Raw genomic sequence first — 20,035 nt, forward strand, 5'->3', positions numbered from 1 at the left:
GCAGCCGTATTCATTGATCTGGCCAAGGCTTTCGACTCTGTCAATCACCACATCCTCATCGGCAGACTCGACAGCCTTGGTTTCTCAAATGATTGCCTCGCCTGGTTCACCAACTACATTTACATTACATTTAAGTCATTTAGCAGACGCTCTTATCCAGAGCGACTTACAAATTGGTGCATTCACCTTATGACATCCAGTGGAACAACCACTTTACAATAGTGCATCTAAATATTTTAAGGGGGGGGTGAGAAGGATTACTTTATCCTATCCTAGGTATTCCTTAAAGAGGTGGGGTTTCAGGTGTCTCCGGAAGGTGGTGATTGACTCCGCTGTCCTGGCGTCGTGAGGGAGTTTGTTCCACCATTGGGGAGCCAGAGCAGCGAACAGTTTTGACTGAGCTGAGCGGGAACTGTACTTCCTCAGTGGTAGGGAGGCGAGCAGGCCAGAGGTGGATGAACGCAGTGCCCTTATTTGGGTGTAGGGCCTGATCAGAGCCTGGAGGTACTGAGGTGCCGTTCCCCTCACAGCTCCGTAGGCAAGCACCATGGTCTTGTAGCGGATGCGAGCTTCAACTGGAAGCCAGTGGAGAGAGCGGAGGAGCGGGGTGACGTGAGAGAACTTGGGAAGGTTGAACACTAGACGGGCTGCGGCGTTCTGGATGAGTTGTAGGGGTTTAATGGCACAGGCAGGGAGCCCAGCCAACAGCGAGTTGCAGTAATCCAGACGGGAGATGACAAGTGCCTGGATTAGGACCTGCGCCGCTTCCTGTGTGAGGCAGGGTCGTACTCTGCGGATGTTGTAGAGCATGAACCTACAGGAACGGGCCACCGCCTTGATGTTAGTTGAGAACGACAGTTTGTTGTCCAGGATCACGCCAAGGTTCTTAGCGCTCTGGGAGGAGGACACAATGGAGTTGTCAACCGTGATGGCGAGATCATGGAACGGGCAGTCCTTCCCCGGGAGGAAGAGCAGCTCCGTCTGATAGAGTTCAGTGTGTCAAATCGGAGGGTCTGCTGTCCGGACCTCTGGCAGTCTCTATGGGGGTGCCACAGGGTTCAATTCTTGGACCGACTCTCTTCTCTGTATGCATCAATGAGGTCGCTCTTGCTGCTGGTGAGTCTCTGATCCACCTCTACGCAGATGACACCATTCTGTATACTTCTGGCCCTTCTTTGGACACTGTGTTAACAACCCTCCAGGCAAGTTTCAATGCCATACAACTCTCCTTCCGTGGCCTCCAATTGCTCTTAAATACAAGTAAAACTAAATGCATGCTCTTCAACCGATTGCTACCTGCACCTACCCGTCTGTCCAACATCACTACTCTGGACGGCTCTGACTTAGAATACGTGGACAACTTCAAATACTTAGGTGTCTGGTTAGACTGTAAACTCTCCTTCCAGACCCATATCAAACATCTCCAATCCAAAGTTAAATCTAGAATTGGCTTCCTATTTCTCAACAAAGCATCCTTCACTCATGCTGCCAAACATACCCTTGTAAAACTGACCATCCTATCAATCCTCGACTTTGGCGATGTCATTTACAAAATAGCCTCCGATACCCTACTCAACAAATTGGATGCAGTCTATCACAGTGCCATCAGTTTTGTCACCAAAGCCCCATATACTACCCACCATTGCGACCTGTACGCTCTCGTTGGCTGGCCCTCGCTTCATACTCATCGCCAAACCCACTGGCTCCATGTCATCTACAAGACCCTGCTAGGTAAAGTCCCCCCTTATCTCAGCTCGCTGGTCACCATAGCATCTCCCACCTGTAGCACACGCTCCAGCAGGTATATCTCTGTAGTCACCCCCAAAACCAATTCTTTCTTTGGCCGCCTCTCCTTCCAGTTCTCTGCTGCCAATGACTGGAACGAACTACAAAAATCTCTGAAACTGGAAACACTTATCTCCCTCACTAGCTTTAAGCACCAACTGTCAGAGCAGCTCACAGATTACTGCACCTGTACATAGCCCACCTATAATTTAGCCCAAACAACTACCTCTTTCCCTACTGTATTTAATTTATTTATTTATTTTGCTCCTTTGCACCCCATTATTTTTATTTCTACTTTGCACATTCTTCCATTGTAAATCTACCATTCCAGTGTTTTACTTGCTATATTGTATTTACTTTGCCACCATGGCCTTTTTTTGCCTTTACCTCCCTTATCTCACCTCATTTGCTCACATCGTATATAGACTTGTTTATACTGTATTATTGACTGTATGTTTTTTTTACTCCATGTGTAACTCTGTGTCGTTGTATGTGTCGAACTGCTTTGCTTTATCTTGGCCAGGTCGCAATTGTAAATGAGAACTTGTTCTCAACTTGCCTACCTGGTTAAATAAAGGTGAAATAAAGAAAAAAATGTCACAGGAAGGAAAAAAAGGTAACCAAAGACAACAACCACCCGAGCCACTGCCTGTTCACACCGCTACCATCCAGAAGGCGAGGTCAGAACAGGTGCATCAAAGCTGGGACCGAAAGACTGAAGAACAGCTTCTATCTCAAGGCCATCAGACTGCTAAACAGCAATCACAAACTCAGAGAGGCTGCTGCCTACATGGAGATACAATCACTGGCAACTTTAACAAATGGATCACGAGTCACTAAACAATGCCACTTTATATAATACCACTTGAATAATGTTGACATGTCTGACATTACTCATATCATATGTATATACTGTATTTTATACCATCTTATTCACCTTGCCTATGCCACTCTGCAATCGCTCATCCATATATTTATATCTTCATATTCTCATTCACCCTTTTAGATTTGTGTGCATTAGGTAGTTGTTGGGGAATTGTTAGATCACTTGTTAGATATTACTGCACTGTCGGAACCAGAAGCACAAGCATTTCGCTAGTCTTGCATTAACATCTGCTAACCATGGGACCAATACAATTTGAACCTAAACTGCTACAAACATTTAATGAGCCTTATCCATGAGATATATGTTTCTGAAAAGGGAACGAGGATGTCCCGATTCAGTCTGACCTCATTAGCCATTATAAACTGTAAAAGACTACCGCTTTGACAAACCAGGGGACAGCTTACATAGTAATTGGCTAGTTTATACAATAATGGCATTGGTGTGCTTTGATCCAAGTCAAAGCAATGTTCTGAGCCAATTTGTACTATCTGAACAAAATGGAATTTAATTTAGGTTCAGATATTGGCATTTTCAAAGTACACCCTTCCCGCGATGCCAAACATCCCCCGAAGGTACTTTTTTCCTTTTCATGTAGAATTTTATAGATGAATTGGCGACCCAGTGTTTATGGCTGCTCCCATGAAGGAAGAGTCTTTAGAACAGATGAAAGAGCTCTATGGTTACCCTGTGATAAACAATAGGGGTCCCGTATGATTATCAGTGTGCCATTCATCCTGGTTGTAAAACGCTACTGGGAGATGCTGTGAGTGAAATGTTGAGGTGGCTGTCGGCTGCAGGGCGGTGTGTAAGTGGTCCCAATGTACACTGAGAACGCCACGGTCCCCATTTGACCCATTTGTGTTTGATGTATCAATGGAGGTTTTATAGGGCTATTTTTGTACAAGGCACAGCACAGACCCTGTGTAAGGTATGAGGGAATATATGGGCCTCCCATAGTGCTTGATGGAAGCTTGTTAACCATTGGTATACTTAAGTCGTTTTGTTCTAATCCGTCCCGAAGGACCATGAAAGATAATACTCAACCGACATGTTAATTGTCAACTGACATGTGGTCATTACGCAATGCCTTTGGTCTACACTGAGGGTATCACAGAGTGAGGGAGTCAACCCAAATATAATTAAATCTAGAGAGCTGAAACCCTCTCTGACTCTTTCTCTCTCTACCTCTGCCCGCAGGTGTGCGGAGAGCATGCTGTGCGTGGTGCCCGACATCTCTGCCTTCCGTGAGGGCTGGCGCTGGGTGCGGCAGCCGGTGCAGGTGCCAGTCACGCTGGTGCGAAACGACGGGATCATCTACTCCACCACACTCACCTTCACCTACACGCCGGAGCCCGGGCCGCGGCCGCACTGCAACGCCGCCGGAGCCATCCTGCGGGCAGGCAGCGACCGCCTGCTCACGGCTAGCAGCAACATCGCTAACAACAGCGACGCTAACAACACCTACGGCCCCAACGGCTCCAACGCAGGAGTCACGTCCTCTTCCACGGCCGCCACCGTGGTGTCCTAACACACACACACACTTATACACACAATATGCCTTGAGAGCAAAACGTACCACATGGTAAGAAAAGACTACAAAGTAAACGGACTCTCTAAAAGTGCTGCATATTGATTTTGGATACAAGAAAAGAAGCTGAAATAGGAAATTGGTCGGACAAAAGGGAGGAAGAGGAGGAATTCGAAGGAAAGAACGATGTCAAAAGTTGTCAACCAACGGAAATAAGAGAAACTGTGCGGAACTCCTCACCGCTACCATCTTGTCTCTGGTGTTGGAGCTGTGGAATAAGTTCCTATTGGCTCAGAGTACCAGCGCCTTTGACGGCCATAAGAAAATCGATACCACAACAGCGATGCATCTGCCACATGTATAAAATGTTAACATAAAAGGATAGTTTTTGTGCTCCCCCCCTCCCTCCGATAATTTTTTTCCTCCTTTGTTTTTATATGTTGCGTTAGTTTGTATGTTTCTGTAAAGGGGGCGAGATGTATCGTTGTTGGAGGGAGAGTGAGGATTGGGTATAGAGGGACACATATAAAAACGTGATGATGATAACATAGTTTTTATGGACCAAGGATCTCATATAAGCTTTAGTAAAGGTACATTTTCTCCATACCTTTTTTTTGTATGAAATATATAGTACACTTTTGTTACCAAATAGTTTCTATTCTCACCCTCCTAGCTTTGGCCTTTTTTTGGGGGGGGCCAAATCCTGACCTGGCTTGTGTATTATAGCTACCCTTATCTCCGTCAAACGCCTGCTCCCCCCTCCGGTCTTTTGGACGGAATGTTCAATTTTTGATACTTTCTCTTAAAAAAAAAAAGACTAAAGTCTGGGGATTTCTTTTTGTTCTGTTTACCTAACCGAAGGTTCGGTTTGTGTTAGGAAGTGACCTCAGCAGGCCTAATTTTGGATTCTCATTAGTTTTTATGAAGTCCTTAAAAAGAAAAGCTTTAAGCAATGCCTCTGCCTTGTCTGAAATACTCTCTGTGTGCTACTAGCTATGTTTCCTTCGGAAATTACATGTCTGTACATCACACAAGGAGCCATAGCGAAGTCCGCAGAATTCTTCCATTGTATTTCAAACTTTAAAAAACTCGACTTCCACTACCAGTTACAAAATAGTTTCTCATTTCCACATACATTTTATGATTCTAGTCATCAAATTGAAAAAGGTAGCCTTAGAACTGTAGATTATTACTGTGCACACAGTCAGAAGAAATCGTGTCATATATCCCATGTTGAGATCATGCCGATCTATTGGTCGCCACAGAAGTATCTGTCGACGTTTTGAAATCTGTCAGTCCGTATACTGTCTCACCAGGCCTTGGTGTCTTCCTGTGTATAGTTCTCGTGGTATTTAAAACTTCCATTGTTTTGAGAAAACAGAAAAGACAGACACTTCCAATTTGATGTGGCCTTACCGCTAACTTAAATGTCAAAGAGAACCGATACCCTTCCAACGACCTGCCCTTTCCATTTACGTAACTTCCAAGAACCTGTGTGTTGCAAAAACAGTCTGTCTGTCTTATCACCACTTGTTAAGTTGTTTCATTGGACTATATTACCCATAATGCAATCCATCTGCCACGGCTCCAAAACCACATTGTCAGCTTTCTGGAAGATTTGTGGGCCTTTTTAAGGATAATATTAACTCTGTTCAGTGTACAAGTACAACACTTATATAAATGATGTACTTTATTATCACAGTGCCCTGCTTTCTCCATTTTGGCATGGATACATTGTCTTGTGAGGGCTTTGAGCTCCTCTGTTTGGCCTCCTAAAAGCCTTTTAACTAACGTCCTATGGTTTTTGACCTTACACAACAATTACATGTACATTGTAAAACTCGCGTTCTGAAAGTAGCCACACTCACCGGCTGTATTTATGGTGATCAAGTCTCCTGTTAGAATTAATAAGGCCTTCTAGATGTGTGTCTGTGTTATTGAATATGTGTATTTGGAAAAACGTACAGCAATATTGTACAGGTCATGTTGTCGTGTCTCTTGGGGTTTGTCTGCCTGACCACTAGTTCACCAGCCTGTGCGTGTGTGTGTGGTGGTGGGGGGTTGTGTGTGTGTGTGTGTGTGTGTGTGTGTGTGTGTGTGTGTGTGTGTGTGTGTGTGTGTGTGTGTGTGTGTGTGTGTGTGTGTGTGTGTGTGTGTGTGTGTGTGTGTGTGTGTGTGTGTGTGAGAGTGAGAGTGAGTGTGTGTTTGGCTCCTCTGTGTAGTCTAACAATGGATCAGTGAGTGAGACTCACTCCATTTCAAAATGTGGGTGGGTGCGTGGATGCGTACACCGTTTTATGTTCCAAACAATCAATGCTCTTGTAAAGATGGACTTTGAAGATTGTTTGGGTCCCGCGCCGTCTTCCGACTTGATCCAAATATAAAACAAGTGATTGTTTCTCTCTCATTGTTGGAAATAATATGTGGATCAACAAAATTTAAAAAAAGAAAAAGGCAATACTTTGATCATAGTATTACAGTGGAACTGTATATACTTCCGGGAAGAACTATGATGCTTTAACTTGAATGTCTGCTTATTAATTAAGAAGTATTTCTGGCCAATGTCATTCATGTACCCATTTAACAGTCATATCCCTTTAATAATAGGGAACAAGAAAGTGCTCTATTTACACCCCCCCCCCCCCCGAAAAAACTTAAGAGATGCTTTTTTCCCCCCTCCCTATTTAGATTCTTCCCGCCCCTTCTATTTTTCCAGCCATTGATGTTAATGTAAACAGTGTAATAATATTGATATTATTTTAAATTATTGGTATAAAGTTTCCCCCCTTGTCTTATTTTATGTCAAAGAAATAAGTGCATTATTGCCCTTGCTGCCTAGTTTGGCCTGGGTTGTCAATTTACAAAAGGTCGGTCCAGCAACAGTTGTACTTTTTCTAATGAATTAAAGCATGGGTGTATCAACCTAAATTGAACATTTTGTAGCATCAAACCAACATGAGCTTTGTCACTAATCACCTTAATATGGACTTTTTTTACACAACAAAGAGAAATGCTACTGGCCTTTCTTAACCCTTTACTCTATTGTGATATGTCAATAAGGTGGTCACCAAATATGTTTGGGTTTTGCGCAGTGTTTTCATTGTGCCCGTTTCAGCTGGTAGAGGCGAGCTTATCTCTTAGATATCAAAGTGAGTTTGGGAACGCCTCTCTAATGCCTAAGGCGTCCTCCAGTCAGTCGACCTGTCATTCTGCTTGTGTTATTATATTTCTGTTTCGATACTTTCTGTTGTCTCTCTGGGCTCCACCCTGCCTGCTCCTTACGTTTCTCACTGATGTCCGAGTGAGTTTGGAAGGAAGTGGCATTGCGCTGCATCTCGTAAACAGTGGAAGGGTCGTGCGTATTCTCATATCTCTCTTTGATCCTCTTTGCCGGGTCATGTTCAGTAGGCGGGAAATGGAATGAAATGTTTGCAACGGTGTGCCCTAATGAACATGACACTGGTTGAACGGTTTACATGTTCTCTATAGAACAGTGGAGGCATGGCGGATTGGAGCAGGAGGAGAGGGTGGGTCCAGAGAACCAACTATTATGGTCAAGAAGCGCATCAGTGCTCCCCTTCCTCAGGTTTCACTCAACAAGGGGAAGGCAGCTCTCCCCCCCTACAGGGGGTGGAATGTTGTTACGTGGCTTTTTATTATCTGAGCAAACTTTAGCAACATGGTAACTAAAAGCTCACCCAGCAAAATACAAAATATTCTCCAACTTGTGTGATGCTTTTTGAAAATACTGTATACACACCGGTTTTCATTTTTCGGTCAGTCCATATTGTTTGTTTTGTTCTTCCAAAAGCAGCTGTTGTTTTTTGTTGTTGTAACGAGCTCTGAACAATGTATGTATGTATGTATCCTCTAATATACCAAATGTCTTTTTATAACGTAGATTTCTCATGCACTGCTAAACGAAACAGGACAGAGCGAGAGGCAGCTGTAAATAAATGAAAAGGCGTGTTGGAGCAGCCTTTCCTCTGTTGCACTCGGCCTGACATTCTCCCCAAGACTATTGGCTGGCTGCACTATGAAGTGCTTTACGCTTCTCTCCGTCTCTCCTCTGTCTGTGTACGTACATTTTGACTTTCCCTCTCATCCCTTTACACTCTTAGCTCTGTACGCTTGGCTTTGCTGCAGTCTGTTTTCTTACCTTTCCTTTCTTTTTCCCCCTCACACACTGTCTCTCTCTCTCCTTTCTCACACACTCTCTCTCTCTCTCTCTCTCTCTCTCTCTCTCTCTCTCTCTCTGTGTGTAATGTTGTAATGTTAAGCAGAGTGTCAGTCTGTCAGTGTGGTAGTATACTCAGTGCTTAAAGGGTTGCCCATGGTAGAAACCTGTGCAGTTTGTAACATTTTAGCAATAACGTGAAAACAAGGGGACTGTTTGTTTCAGTTTTTTGTACATATTGCAGTTCCAGTTCATGCTCAAATCCATATGTCATAAAAAAAAAATACTTGCAATATTGGCATAAAAAAATCAAATAAAAAGTGACAGAATTATGTGTGAAATGAAATGTGTCGTTAACTATATGTATTTTTATGTTCGAGGACCTCAAGTATGCAAACAAAAACCATGGTAATATCCTCATAAAGGGCTGACTTAAACAGGCAGTTTGAACAGTAACAAAGCAGACACCCCGCCACTGATTTGGTAAACATCTCAGGGATGGGGAAATGTAACCATGCTTTTGAGGCCATAGTGTTTTTTTAATAATATTTTTTACAGTTGCATTGTTTACAAACAAAGGAGCAAAGCAAGTTTATATTTTGGGTTCTGATGGCGTACGACAGTCGAACTCAGCTCGTGAGGCATCTAGCAAGTTATATTCTTCAAGAATCAATGGGTGTATCATTCATTTAAATGTCTAAAACTGGATGGAGCAACTGCAGATTGTCCCCTTTTAAGCACAGCAAATAGTCCGTCTGTGAAGTAACACCACTCTGCATTTGTTTGTACAACCTGTGCCTCTGAACCAGCTCAGAGGTGAGTGTTTGTTTATGCTTCTCATGAGCTTCGTCTCCAAGAACCACTCGCCCTTGCAGTGTAAGCAAGTGCAATCCATCGGCACCTTCTTACTCAGGGATTTGAAAGGGCCCCCCACCAGACACTATATACTTTTAATATTCAATTTCCTTTTTCGGGTGATGTATTCCAATGCAAGTCTGATAGCAATTTACCTTAGAGAGCAATGCTAAAACTATACAATTCAAATTGATTTAATGCTGCAAGAAAACAAGGTAAAAAAGAAAACGTCACAGTATGTTACATTTGCGCTGCAGTATATTTTACAACCCAAGTCAACAGAGACCAGGTGGGGTGTGATTGACAGGTAGTGCCGGGAAACATCTCTTTGAAGTAGGGGAACAGACAGGTGCACAGTCCCACACCTCGATAAGGCGACGAGTCATGTCACCCACAGTACTACATGTGGCACAACGATGAAAAAGCACGCTGACTGGGTCAAGAAAGAGAAAACACGCTAATGTACGCTAATGACTTGTTTTAGAGCGTGGCACTGTGCTACAAGGCTAGGACACAAAATAATGCGCAACTGCCTGGAATGGCAGTGATTTAAGTCAGGAAGTGTTTACACATTTGTTGCACTGGAGGAGGTCACAGAGGTATGGGAAGTTATGGGTATGGGGGGGGGTACTGAATGTAAACTTCTTTGCCGTAGACGTGACCAAGCCATGTCCTCTCACGGTCCCTGTGAATGCAGCATATAGGGTGGTACTGTATACGCCAGAGGTTTAATCAGGTGCCACCATTCCTCAGTCTTTTATAGTTTGTTTACCGTTAGTTCTTTTAAAGTCATATCATCATCTCCTTGTTAAAAACTCTGGCTGATTTTCTCAGTTTCATGAAGTCAACATGCTATGGTTCGATTATCCTGTCTTCGCAATGGCGCCAATATTATCATCGACTCTTTCACTGGGATCCACTCAATACATACACGGGGTGTAAAAAAAACATGAGGATAACCTTCCTAATATTGGGTTGCACCCACATCTCCACTCAGGACAGCCTCAATTCGTCTGGGCATGGACTCTACAAGGTGTCAAAAGCGTTCCCAAGGGATTCTTCTCACAGTTGTGTGAAGTTGGCTGGATGTCCTTTTGGTGGTGGACCAGTCTTGATACACAAGGGAAACTGTTGAGCATGAAACTACCATACTACCATGCCCCATTCAAAGGACTGTAACCTTTTATTTAACTAGGCAAGTCGGTTAAGAACAAATTCTTATTTACATTGACGGCCTAACCCTTCCAAACCCGGAGGACGCTCAGCCAATTATGCGCCGCCCTATGGACTCCGAATCACGGCCGGATGTGATGCAGCCACAATCCATGTCTCAAGGCTTAAAAATGATTATTTAACCTGCCTTTTCCACTTCATCTACACTGATTGGAGTAGATTTAACAGGTGACATTGAATAAGGGATCATAGCTTTCACCTGGGTTATGGAAAAGGCAGGTGTTCCTAATGGTTTGTATACTCAGTGTACATGTCCACTCTCACAGGCACGGGGACTTTGAAGTGGAAAGAAGGCATGACCTTAACAGAGACCAAAATCTCATAGTACAGTGGGTGGGTGGGGGGGGGGGGACACTTTGGACAGGCCACCCCGCCTTCATGACCACTACCTACTTCTGACTGGTCGATGATGACAAAGGAGGCTAAGCCTGAGCGGAGCCACGGATACTACTGTATGTGAAGCGCGTGCTATTACCACTGGATGGCGTGTGCCCGTTCTCTCCGCTCCTCATCCCTCCTCTTCCTCCCCCTCTCCTCGTCCCCGTCCCGATCCTACTCCCAGCCCCCCCTCCTGACCCCACTGCCCTTGGGGCAGCTACAGCAGGTGAAGGTGGACAGAATCCCTTGGCGGAAACGGTTATTCATGAAGCAGTATATAATGGGGTTGACACAAGCCGATGTGTACGACAACAGGTGGATGAAGGATATCGGCGCCCCCGAGAGGAGCTTGTCGGCAGAGCGGCGGTCGAAGGCCCTCCAGGCATTAGCTGCAAACACGGGTGTCCAGCAGAGCAAGAAGAGACAGACGATGACCAGGAGCATGCGGATCACGCGCTTCTTAGCCATCAGGTTAGAGGTGGAGCTGTTGCTGCACACACGGCTCAGCGTGGACTTAGCGCTGCCCGTGCTGTCTCTGATTTTGATGGTCACGTTAGGGCTGTGGGTCGACAGAGGGCTCTGGAGGTGGGCAAGCTCGCCCTTCTTGGCAGGCTGGAGGTAGCAGCCGTCGTTGTCGCCGGGTTTGATGCTGCCCGTGCTGCACTGTCTGTCTGTGATGGATCATAACAGCAGATATGAATACAAATGAACATGAACGAAAATGGCATTTCCCTAAATAACAATTACAAATGATAAAGCTGGATATAATAATGATAAGGAAATCATCTCTGCGAGAGACATTAAACATAGACATGAATAATGTCCCTGTACAAATTGGATTTACCAAAGATTAGCCAATTGTACATGATTGCCAATAAGGTTGCCACAAAATGTAGATGACATGATGGCCAGAGCTGCACGTTTTCAAGAGGCCAGTTGAGGTAAACGTACCTCTGCTGGACTTCCTGTTGGTCATCTCAAACTTAATGCCCCTGTAGAGCTCAAGGGAGATGAGCCCGTAGGCTGTCATCATCACGACCCCAGGGACCAGGAAGAGGAGCAGCAGCAGGGACACGTACCTGGGAGGAACAACAGGTCCATGGGGTCACCAGATTGGTCAAAAGCAGGTAAGTGTGCGTTCAGTATATCAAAGTGTTCCGACCTGACAGAACAGCTTTCTGAGCTCAACAATGACCTACCTCCTCATTGCTAAGTATATATCTAACAGATCAACAACATCACTGAATTAGATACTTTAACCCCCAAAAAGTAGTAGACATGAATTTAATTTAATCTTTTGAGCAGACATCTCCATTATTTACAGAGAAAATCACCTAACGGCTGAAACCTCTCTTTGTGATGGTGGACAGACGAAAAAAGTATCTCATCTCTAAAGTATCACTCCTCTCACCAGGACTGCTGGATGACATCACTGGGCCAGACCAGGCGGCACATGTTGCCTGTGCTGTTGTTGACCCGGGTGAAGGGCACCAGAGTGCTGGAGATGGGGTAGGGCAGCATGAGCAGGAAGCTCACCACCCAGGTGGCAGAGATGACCTTGGCAGCGTGGGACTTGGTTTGCCAGGTACGGGAGGTCAAGGGGTTGCAGATTGCACTGTAGCGCTCCAGAGAAATGGCCACCAGGTTGAAGGTAGAGACACTCACCGAGATACCTGGAGGGATGACAACAAATAACGGTCCTTGATACCACGCGAGTATAGATTCTGATTAATAGATTCTGATTAATAGATTCTGATTAATAGATTCTGATTAATAGATTCTGATTAATAGATTCTGATTAATAGATTCTGATTAATAGATCCTGATTAATAGATCGATTACAAACAAGCATGTAGCCTACATTAGCATGTTGTACTGCAATGATTTTGTACGGCTAAATATTTTTCAGTGTACAGTGTAGTAAATATGTATGTAAAATGTTAGTTATTAATATAGAAATATGTAACAGTGTCGTAGATATGTAGAATCTCAATGTAGCCTCGTGTGATTGTGATTTGGAGGCTTGCCAGACCAGGTTAAGGTGACAATTCAAGGGATAATCTATAATTCAAACAGCAAGGCAGTCACCCTGCCGCTGTTTCGGTAAGCAGCTGAGGAATAGGGCTGGAGAAATGTAACCAATCTCAAATTCATAGACAGAGTTATGGATGACCATCCATGATAGCCACATAATAATGTAAACTGTGTTTTAAGGCTATACAGTGTTTGTTTACAATCACATTGTTTACAAACAATGGAATTAAAGAAGTTTATATTTTGGGTTAGGTTGGAATCCGACAGAACTAAGCTAATGAGGAATTTATAAATTATATTCTTCAAGTATCAGGGTAGAAACAGTACCCTCCATAATTATTGGGATGGGCAAGTTGTTTTTCTTATTTTGTCTCTATACTCCAAATTTTGGATTTTAAATCAAACAATGACTATGAGGTTAAGTGCAAACTGCCAGCTTTAATTTGAGGGTATTTTCATCCATATCGGATGAACCATTTAGAAATGACAGCACTTTTTGGACATAGTCCCCCTATTTTAGGGGAGGAAAGGTATTGGGACAAATTCACTTATGTATATTAAAGTAGTAAAAAGTTAAGTATTTGGTCCCATATTCATCGCACGCAATGACTACATCAAGCTTGTGACTACTAATTTGTTCGATGCATTAGCTCTTTGTTTTGGTTGTGTTTCAGACTATTTTGTGCCCAATAGAAATGAATGGTAAACAATGTACTGTGTCATTTTGGAGTCACTTTTATTGTAAATAAGATTAGAATATGTTTCTAAGCATTTCTACATTAATGTGGATGCTGCCTAGATTATAGATAATCCTGAATGAATTGTGAATAATGACTTTACGAGCGTGTAGAGACAGAGCACTAGGCGAACATATGGAATTGTTTTAAGATGGTCATGCAATGGATAATTTAGTCATTTGATTTAGAATTTTAGGACCCCTTTAGGTAAAAATAATTTATAGAAAACAAATATTTGATAAAATATTGAATTTGGTCTTAACACACAAATGGCAAAAAAAAAATACAGTCAAAAAATGTATCATAAGGAATAAGGTTTTCAAGTGTCTGTCCAATATCTAGAATATATAAGAAAGCTCAGGAAATATTTGATGGCACATATTTAACCCCTTAGTTTTGTGGCAACAAAAATAACTCCATACTTCATTTAGTTTGTATGGGTTACCTTCAGACGAGTCCTGTGGCACTTGCAAAATCGAGAATACCATCATGTCCGTGAGTCTCCCCTTTCCATAGAGTGGTCAAAATAGTTTTTTACAAATGCATATACCTAGGATTTATCCATACAATATCTAGGCAGGAAATATTGTTGAAAAACATTGGAACTACAAGATCACTTGAAGATACAGCTATGCATCGAGCTACTGTATCTTGAACCTATATATCCATACAACATCCAGACAAAGTTCAATGGAATGTTTTCAACAAGATATGAACCATGAGAACAGTACAGCCTTGACTTCAAATGCCTCTAGAGAATGGATCCTCAACTATATAGCTTTATTGATATTTCTATGCCTGAGAGTCTAAAGTTATTGTTTTTTGACAAGTGTCTCAAACATCACTCTTCTACCATGTTATTTTTCTTCCTCTTATTGCCTTGTGGCCTGGACCTTTTCTGCTCAGAATAAATGGCTCCTTAAATCAGGAGGCAGGGCCAGTAACGTTCACAGCCCGGGCGGCGGGAAGGCAACAAGGGAACGCAGCCACGGCTATAGCCATCAAATTACTTTATTTGGTGTCTCTTCACACCAGGCACCAGGTCAGAGCCTAAATGGAGGTGGTATTGGCTCAATGGATTCTGGCATCTGCTTCGTTGTTGATTCTCCATGATTAGCCTACAGCCCACTCCAATGTGTTCATGGTAGGTCAGTGAGTGAGTGGCTGAAGCTGAAAGGAATCTTCCTATGTGGCTATGTGGACAGAACCTACTGTACTCACTCCCCTTACTTGACCCTTTGAAATGAGTGACAGCAGTGTAGTAGACGATAACAAGATAAGACCACAATTAACTATGCAGCACAGAAGATGACAAGAGTATGTAAACACATCTTATTGCAATAACACAGAAATCCCTAAGAGACAAACACACTACATGGTCATGGAGATCTAGGCCCGTATCCACAAAGCATCTCAGAGTAGGAGTGCTGATCTAGGATCTATCCATATAATCTTATTCTTTATGATCTATAAGGTAAAACTGTTCCTAGGTCAGTACTCCTACTCTGAGACGCTTTGTGAATACGGGCCCAGGTCAGGACCCGTGTACAGTACACCAACAGGACTCACCCATGAAGTACATGGCCACCTTGCAGATGCCCGAGCCGAACACAAAGTCCCTCATGAGGTTGGGGATGAGGGTGAAGGGCATGCAGAAGAGGCAGAGCATCAGGTCGCTGGCGGCCAGGGAGAGCAGGAACAGGTTGGTGACTGTGCGCATGTGGCGGTTCCTCACCAGCACAGCGATGATCAGGCTGTTACCCAGCACGCTGACCAGGAAGATGAGGCAGTAGAGGAAGATGCGCACCGTCTGGTTCAAATCTATAGGGAGGAGAGAAAGACAGTCAGCATCATTGTTCTTATAATTGCCATTATCATCAGACGTCATCATCACCAAGACCATCAGCTTCATCATTGTTTTCATTGTCATTGTCAATGTTATCGTTATCAACATCATCTTCTTAATTCTTAATCATTATCATCAATATTATCAGAAAATAATTATCATAAACATTTACATTACATTTAAGTCATTTAGCAGACGCTCTTATAAACATTATCATCATTATTATTAAGATCATCATCACCATCATTATCCATATTATCATTACCTTCAAATAATCAATTTGTTAGGTCTATCTGTTTTCAATGACATGGCCCTAGTTGTGTAAAGAGGGTGAAATTAATTTATCCTAATTCGATTGTAAAATATTCTATTATACAGTTGAAGTCAGAAGTTTACATACACCTTAGCCAAATACATTTAAACTCAGTTTTTCACAATTACTGACATTTAATCCTAGTAAAAATGGATCACCACTTTATTTAAAGAATGTGAAATATCAGAATAGTAGTAAAGATTATGATTTATTTCAGCTTTTATTTCTTTCATCACATTCCCAGTGGGTCAGAAGTTCACATGCACTCAATTAGTATTTGGTAGCATTGCCTTTAAAATTGTTTAACTTGGGTCAAACATTTTGGATAGCCTTCCACAAGCTTCCCACAATAAGTTGGGTGAATTTTGACCCATTCCTCCTGATAGAGCTGGTGTAACTGAGTCAGGTTTGTAAGGCCTCCTTGCTTGCACATGGTTTTTAGTTCTCTCCACAAATGTCCTATATGATTGAGGTCAGGGCTTTGCGATGGCCACTCCAATACCTTGACTTTGTTGTCCTTAAGCCATTTTTCCACCACTTTGGAAGCATGCTTGGGGTCATTGTCCATTTGGAAGACTCATTTGCAACCAAGCTTTAACTTCCTGACTGATGTCTTGAGATGTTGCTTCAATATATCCACATCATTTTCCTGCCTTATGATGCCATCTATTTTGTGAAGTGCACCAGTTCCTCCCGCAGCAAAGCACCCACAAAACATGATGCTGCCACCCCCGTGCTTCACGGTTGGGATGGTGTTCTTCAGCTTGCAGTCCTCCCCCTTTTTCCTACAAACATAACGATGGTCATTATGGCCAAACAGTTCTATTTTTGTTTCATCCGACCAGATGACATTTCTCCAAAAAGTACAATCTTTGTCCCCATGTGCAGTTGCAAACCCTAGTCTGGCTTTTTTTTATTGCGATTTTTGGATCAGTGGCTTCTTCCTTGCTGAGCGGCCTTTCAGGTTATGTCCATATAAGACTTGTTTTACTGTGGATATAGATACTTTTGTACCTGCTTCCTCCGGCATCTTCACAAGGTCCTTTGCTGTTGTTCTGGGATTGGTGCGAAAAGTGCAAATCAAAGTACGTTAATCTCTAGGAGACAGAACGCGTCTCCTTCCTGAGCGGCATGATGGCTGCGTGGTCCCATGGTGTTTATACTTGCGTACTATTGCTTGTACAGATGAACGTGGTGCCTTTAGGAGTTTGGAAATTGCTCCCAAGGATGAACCAGACTTGTGGAGGTCTACAATTGGTTTCTGAAGTCTTAGCTGATTTCTTTTGATTTTCCCATGATGTCAAGCAAAGAGGCACTGAGTTTGAAGGTAGGCCTTGAAATACATCCACAGGTGCACCTCCTATTGACTCAAAAGATGTCAATTAGCCTATCAGAAGCTTCTAAAGCCATTACATACTTTTCTGGAATTTTGCAAGCTGTTTAAAGGCACAGTCAACTTAGTGTATGTAAACCTCTGACCCACTGGAATTGTGATACAGTGAATTCTAAGTGAAATAATCTGTCTGTAAACAGTTGTTAGAAAAATGACTTGTGTCATGCACACAGTAGATGTCCTAATCGATTTGCCAAAACTATAGTTTGTTAACAAGAAATTTGTGGAGTGGTTGAAAAACGAGTTTTACTGACTACAACTTAAGTGTATGTAAACTTCCGACTTCAACTGTACATTTTTTCTCAATCATGTACAATCATTTTTTGGAATAATGTTGCTGATTTTCAAAACAAAGTCCACAAGACACAGGCCTTTTGCAACAAAGTAAATGGCTTCTCAAAACATAAATACAATCATCATGACTATAGTTTACTGTCAAAATTGCAAATACATTCATCAAAAGAACACAAGTGCCTGCAAATAGATGAATGCAATCATACTTATCTCTTGAATCCAAGCAGACAAAACAAGAAGTTAGTCTGTCTTTCAAAAATCCCAGTAGATCAATACATTTTCTTTGCTGTCAATAAATCATGATGATCAAAATTGGAAGTACAACTATCCAAAGGTACAGAGTTATGGGCAATTACTCTCCTTTAACGCACATTTCACTAAACAATTTCATACACATCAAATCAAATATTACTGATAAAAGAAATTACATGAAAAATAAGCACATTGTGTGCATGATTCATTAATCGGTCCAATCACAATTGCATGTATTCAACACGTAGGCTCGTTTGCTCATAGTTTTTGTTGACTTTCCATTGGCACACAGAAACACAATACACAGTAGAAATAAGGCAAGGTGAATACAATGGAGGAAAAACACAACTGATATGAATATATAGGCCTCAATACACACTAAAGCAAAGCTCTACGATGGAAGGGCACAATGTCGGAGATGATGACTTCGGAGTATAGCAAAGTTTCTTAGAAGTAACCCAACTTCATTCTCTGCATATCTGCAATATTGTGAAATAAAATGATTAGACAGCCCCACTGCCTAGATCTTTCCCTATATTGTACATGGTATGACACTGATGAGGTGATTTTAAGCATGTTGTGCAGTAGCATTTACTGATGAACACAATTGAACACATTCTCTTGTGATGAAAACAATGTGTTAATATTCTGTGAACTAAACACAGGCTTAAAAGTGAGTTAAAAAAAATCCACTGATGACATTTGTATTTAAAATTCTGCAGAATGTGGTCTAAGATATGCAAGTCAGGTACAAAGGAAAGAAAATTACCAGAAGTTATGTAAATGTAGGCTATTAGCATTTAGCATTGCTGTACTACAGGCCAATATATAGATAGGTTACGTTTCAACACAGATCCCCAAATAGGTTTTACACAATTGAGAAAACCTTTAAATATAAATGCTTGTTCCTTACTCATCCAGGATTATTTTAGAACTACCGTTAGTAGACTAAAGGCAATTAATATGTAATTCAGTTGGAATCCGTTCTGGTTGGCTGCATTACTCAGGGGAAGAATGTGTGCAAATGTGGGGTTTGAATTAGCAAAATATTGGATTCATAGTATAGCCTATCAGCTCCGCCTAATTTCAATGAGAATTCAGAGATCATTTCAGTCAATGTAACACTAAGACCTACTGTAGCCTATCAGACAACTACGTGTTGACCTGATACTAAGTTGTAATCGTGTGTTAATTACATTTTTGACATTAATTAATTATGATATTCACTCCATCCAAGCAGAGGTGCCGAAAGAACGCATGCTATTTCAACCGCGCGTAAATGCATCGTTTGGGGTGTCCAACGGGTCGCTCTCAATGCGCAGGTTCGCATAATAATAACAATAAAAAGGTTACTTTTTGACATTTTGAAATATGGATGATTTGGGACAAAATGCAGGGACAAAATGGGACAAAATGCACAAAATGCAGGATTGTGTAACAGACCGGGGGGTGTTATGACTTTAAAATAAAACGGTTTCATGATTTAAAAATAAAACATGCTACATTTTTAACACTTTGCATCAATATCTCCACTAGAAAGATGTTTATTTTGACTTAAAATATATACACAATTAGACAATGACTTTTTGTCAATTTAACTCCCCACATGTATGATTATCATTTGGATTGGTTACCTTTCGGTTCCGGCCGCGTCTGGCTTTCATCGTCGCACTCCGACACATTCTTGATTCCAAAGTCACATAATATCTTATAAAGATTAGTGGAGTTTTTGAGCATATCATGCAATGTAAATGTCTCCATTTTAGCTTTTCTATGTTATTTTGTCTGATGCATAAACTGAAACTTGATACTATGTCTGCAAATCACTTCCCAAATGTCATGTTCATATTCTCCAGAAGTTTGCATGACCCCATTTGTTTGATGCAAAATTATTATCCAGCGTTTAACGAAATTGACGGGTATCAGTCAGTGAGCAAAAATTATTGACTTCAAGCGTCTGCTGCATGCACATTTTGTTGTGCTCCAGCACTTCAATGTTGGATATGAGAAATATAACAGTATGGATGGGTGGATAGAGAACTCCGGTCTAAGAGAGCCCGCCTCTCGAGCCCATGGTCATGCAAGTGAAACAGCAGCCGCAACAATTTTAAAGGATTTTTGTAGGTTTACAGTGATTTTGTTTTAGTCTGTTGTATAGACTATTTAAGTGACATATTTCAAGAATACCACGTCTAGGTTTTCACCAAAAATAAAATAGTTTTAGATTTGTTATGAACAACAACAAAAAATCTGTGAGATGTGATTTATTGCTCACATGTGAGAGATAATAGGCTGTCATTATGCTACTGGACAGAGGCTCACCT

The 20,035-nt window shown here is 42.1% G+C and overlaps 2 protein-coding genes across 4 annotated transcripts in view; one reads left to right on the forward strand and one right to left on the reverse strand.

Annotated features, from left to right (window-relative positions):
• Positions 1–8,689, forward strand: part of LOC124007683 (recombining binding protein suppressor of hairless) — a 107,394-nt gene extending 98,705 nt beyond the window's left edge. For all 3 annotated transcript variants that reach the window (XM_046318370.1, XM_046318372.1, XM_046318373.1), the window contains one exon: positions 3,869–8,689. In XM_046318370.1, the coding sequence (XP_046174326.1) occupies positions 3,869–4,199 (331 nt within the window). In that variant the 3' untranslated portion in view covers positions 4,200–8,689. The remainder of the gene's footprint in view (positions 1–3,868) is intronic.
• A 720-nt stretch (positions 8,690–9,409) lies between these two features.
• On the reverse strand, positions 9,410–19,780 carry LOC124007684 (cholecystokinin receptor type A-like). Its single transcript, XM_046318374.1, is given in 6 exon segments — positions 9,410–11,043; positions 11,045–11,513; positions 11,794–11,921; positions 12,254–12,515; positions 15,183–15,434; positions 19,346–19,780. Coding segments are annotated over 6 exon segments (1,395 nt in total). The 5' UTR covers positions 19,473–19,780; the 3' UTR covers positions 9,410–10,886.
• Between the last annotated feature and the right edge of the window lie 255 nt (positions 19,781–20,035).

This window comes from Oncorhynchus gorbuscha, linkage group LG21 (genome assembly GCF_021184085.1).
Source record: "Oncorhynchus gorbuscha isolate QuinsamMale2020 ecotype Even-year linkage group LG21, OgorEven_v1.0, whole genome shotgun sequence".
Taxonomy (NCBI): Eukaryota; Metazoa; Chordata; class Actinopteri; order Salmoniformes; family Salmonidae; genus Oncorhynchus; species Oncorhynchus gorbuscha.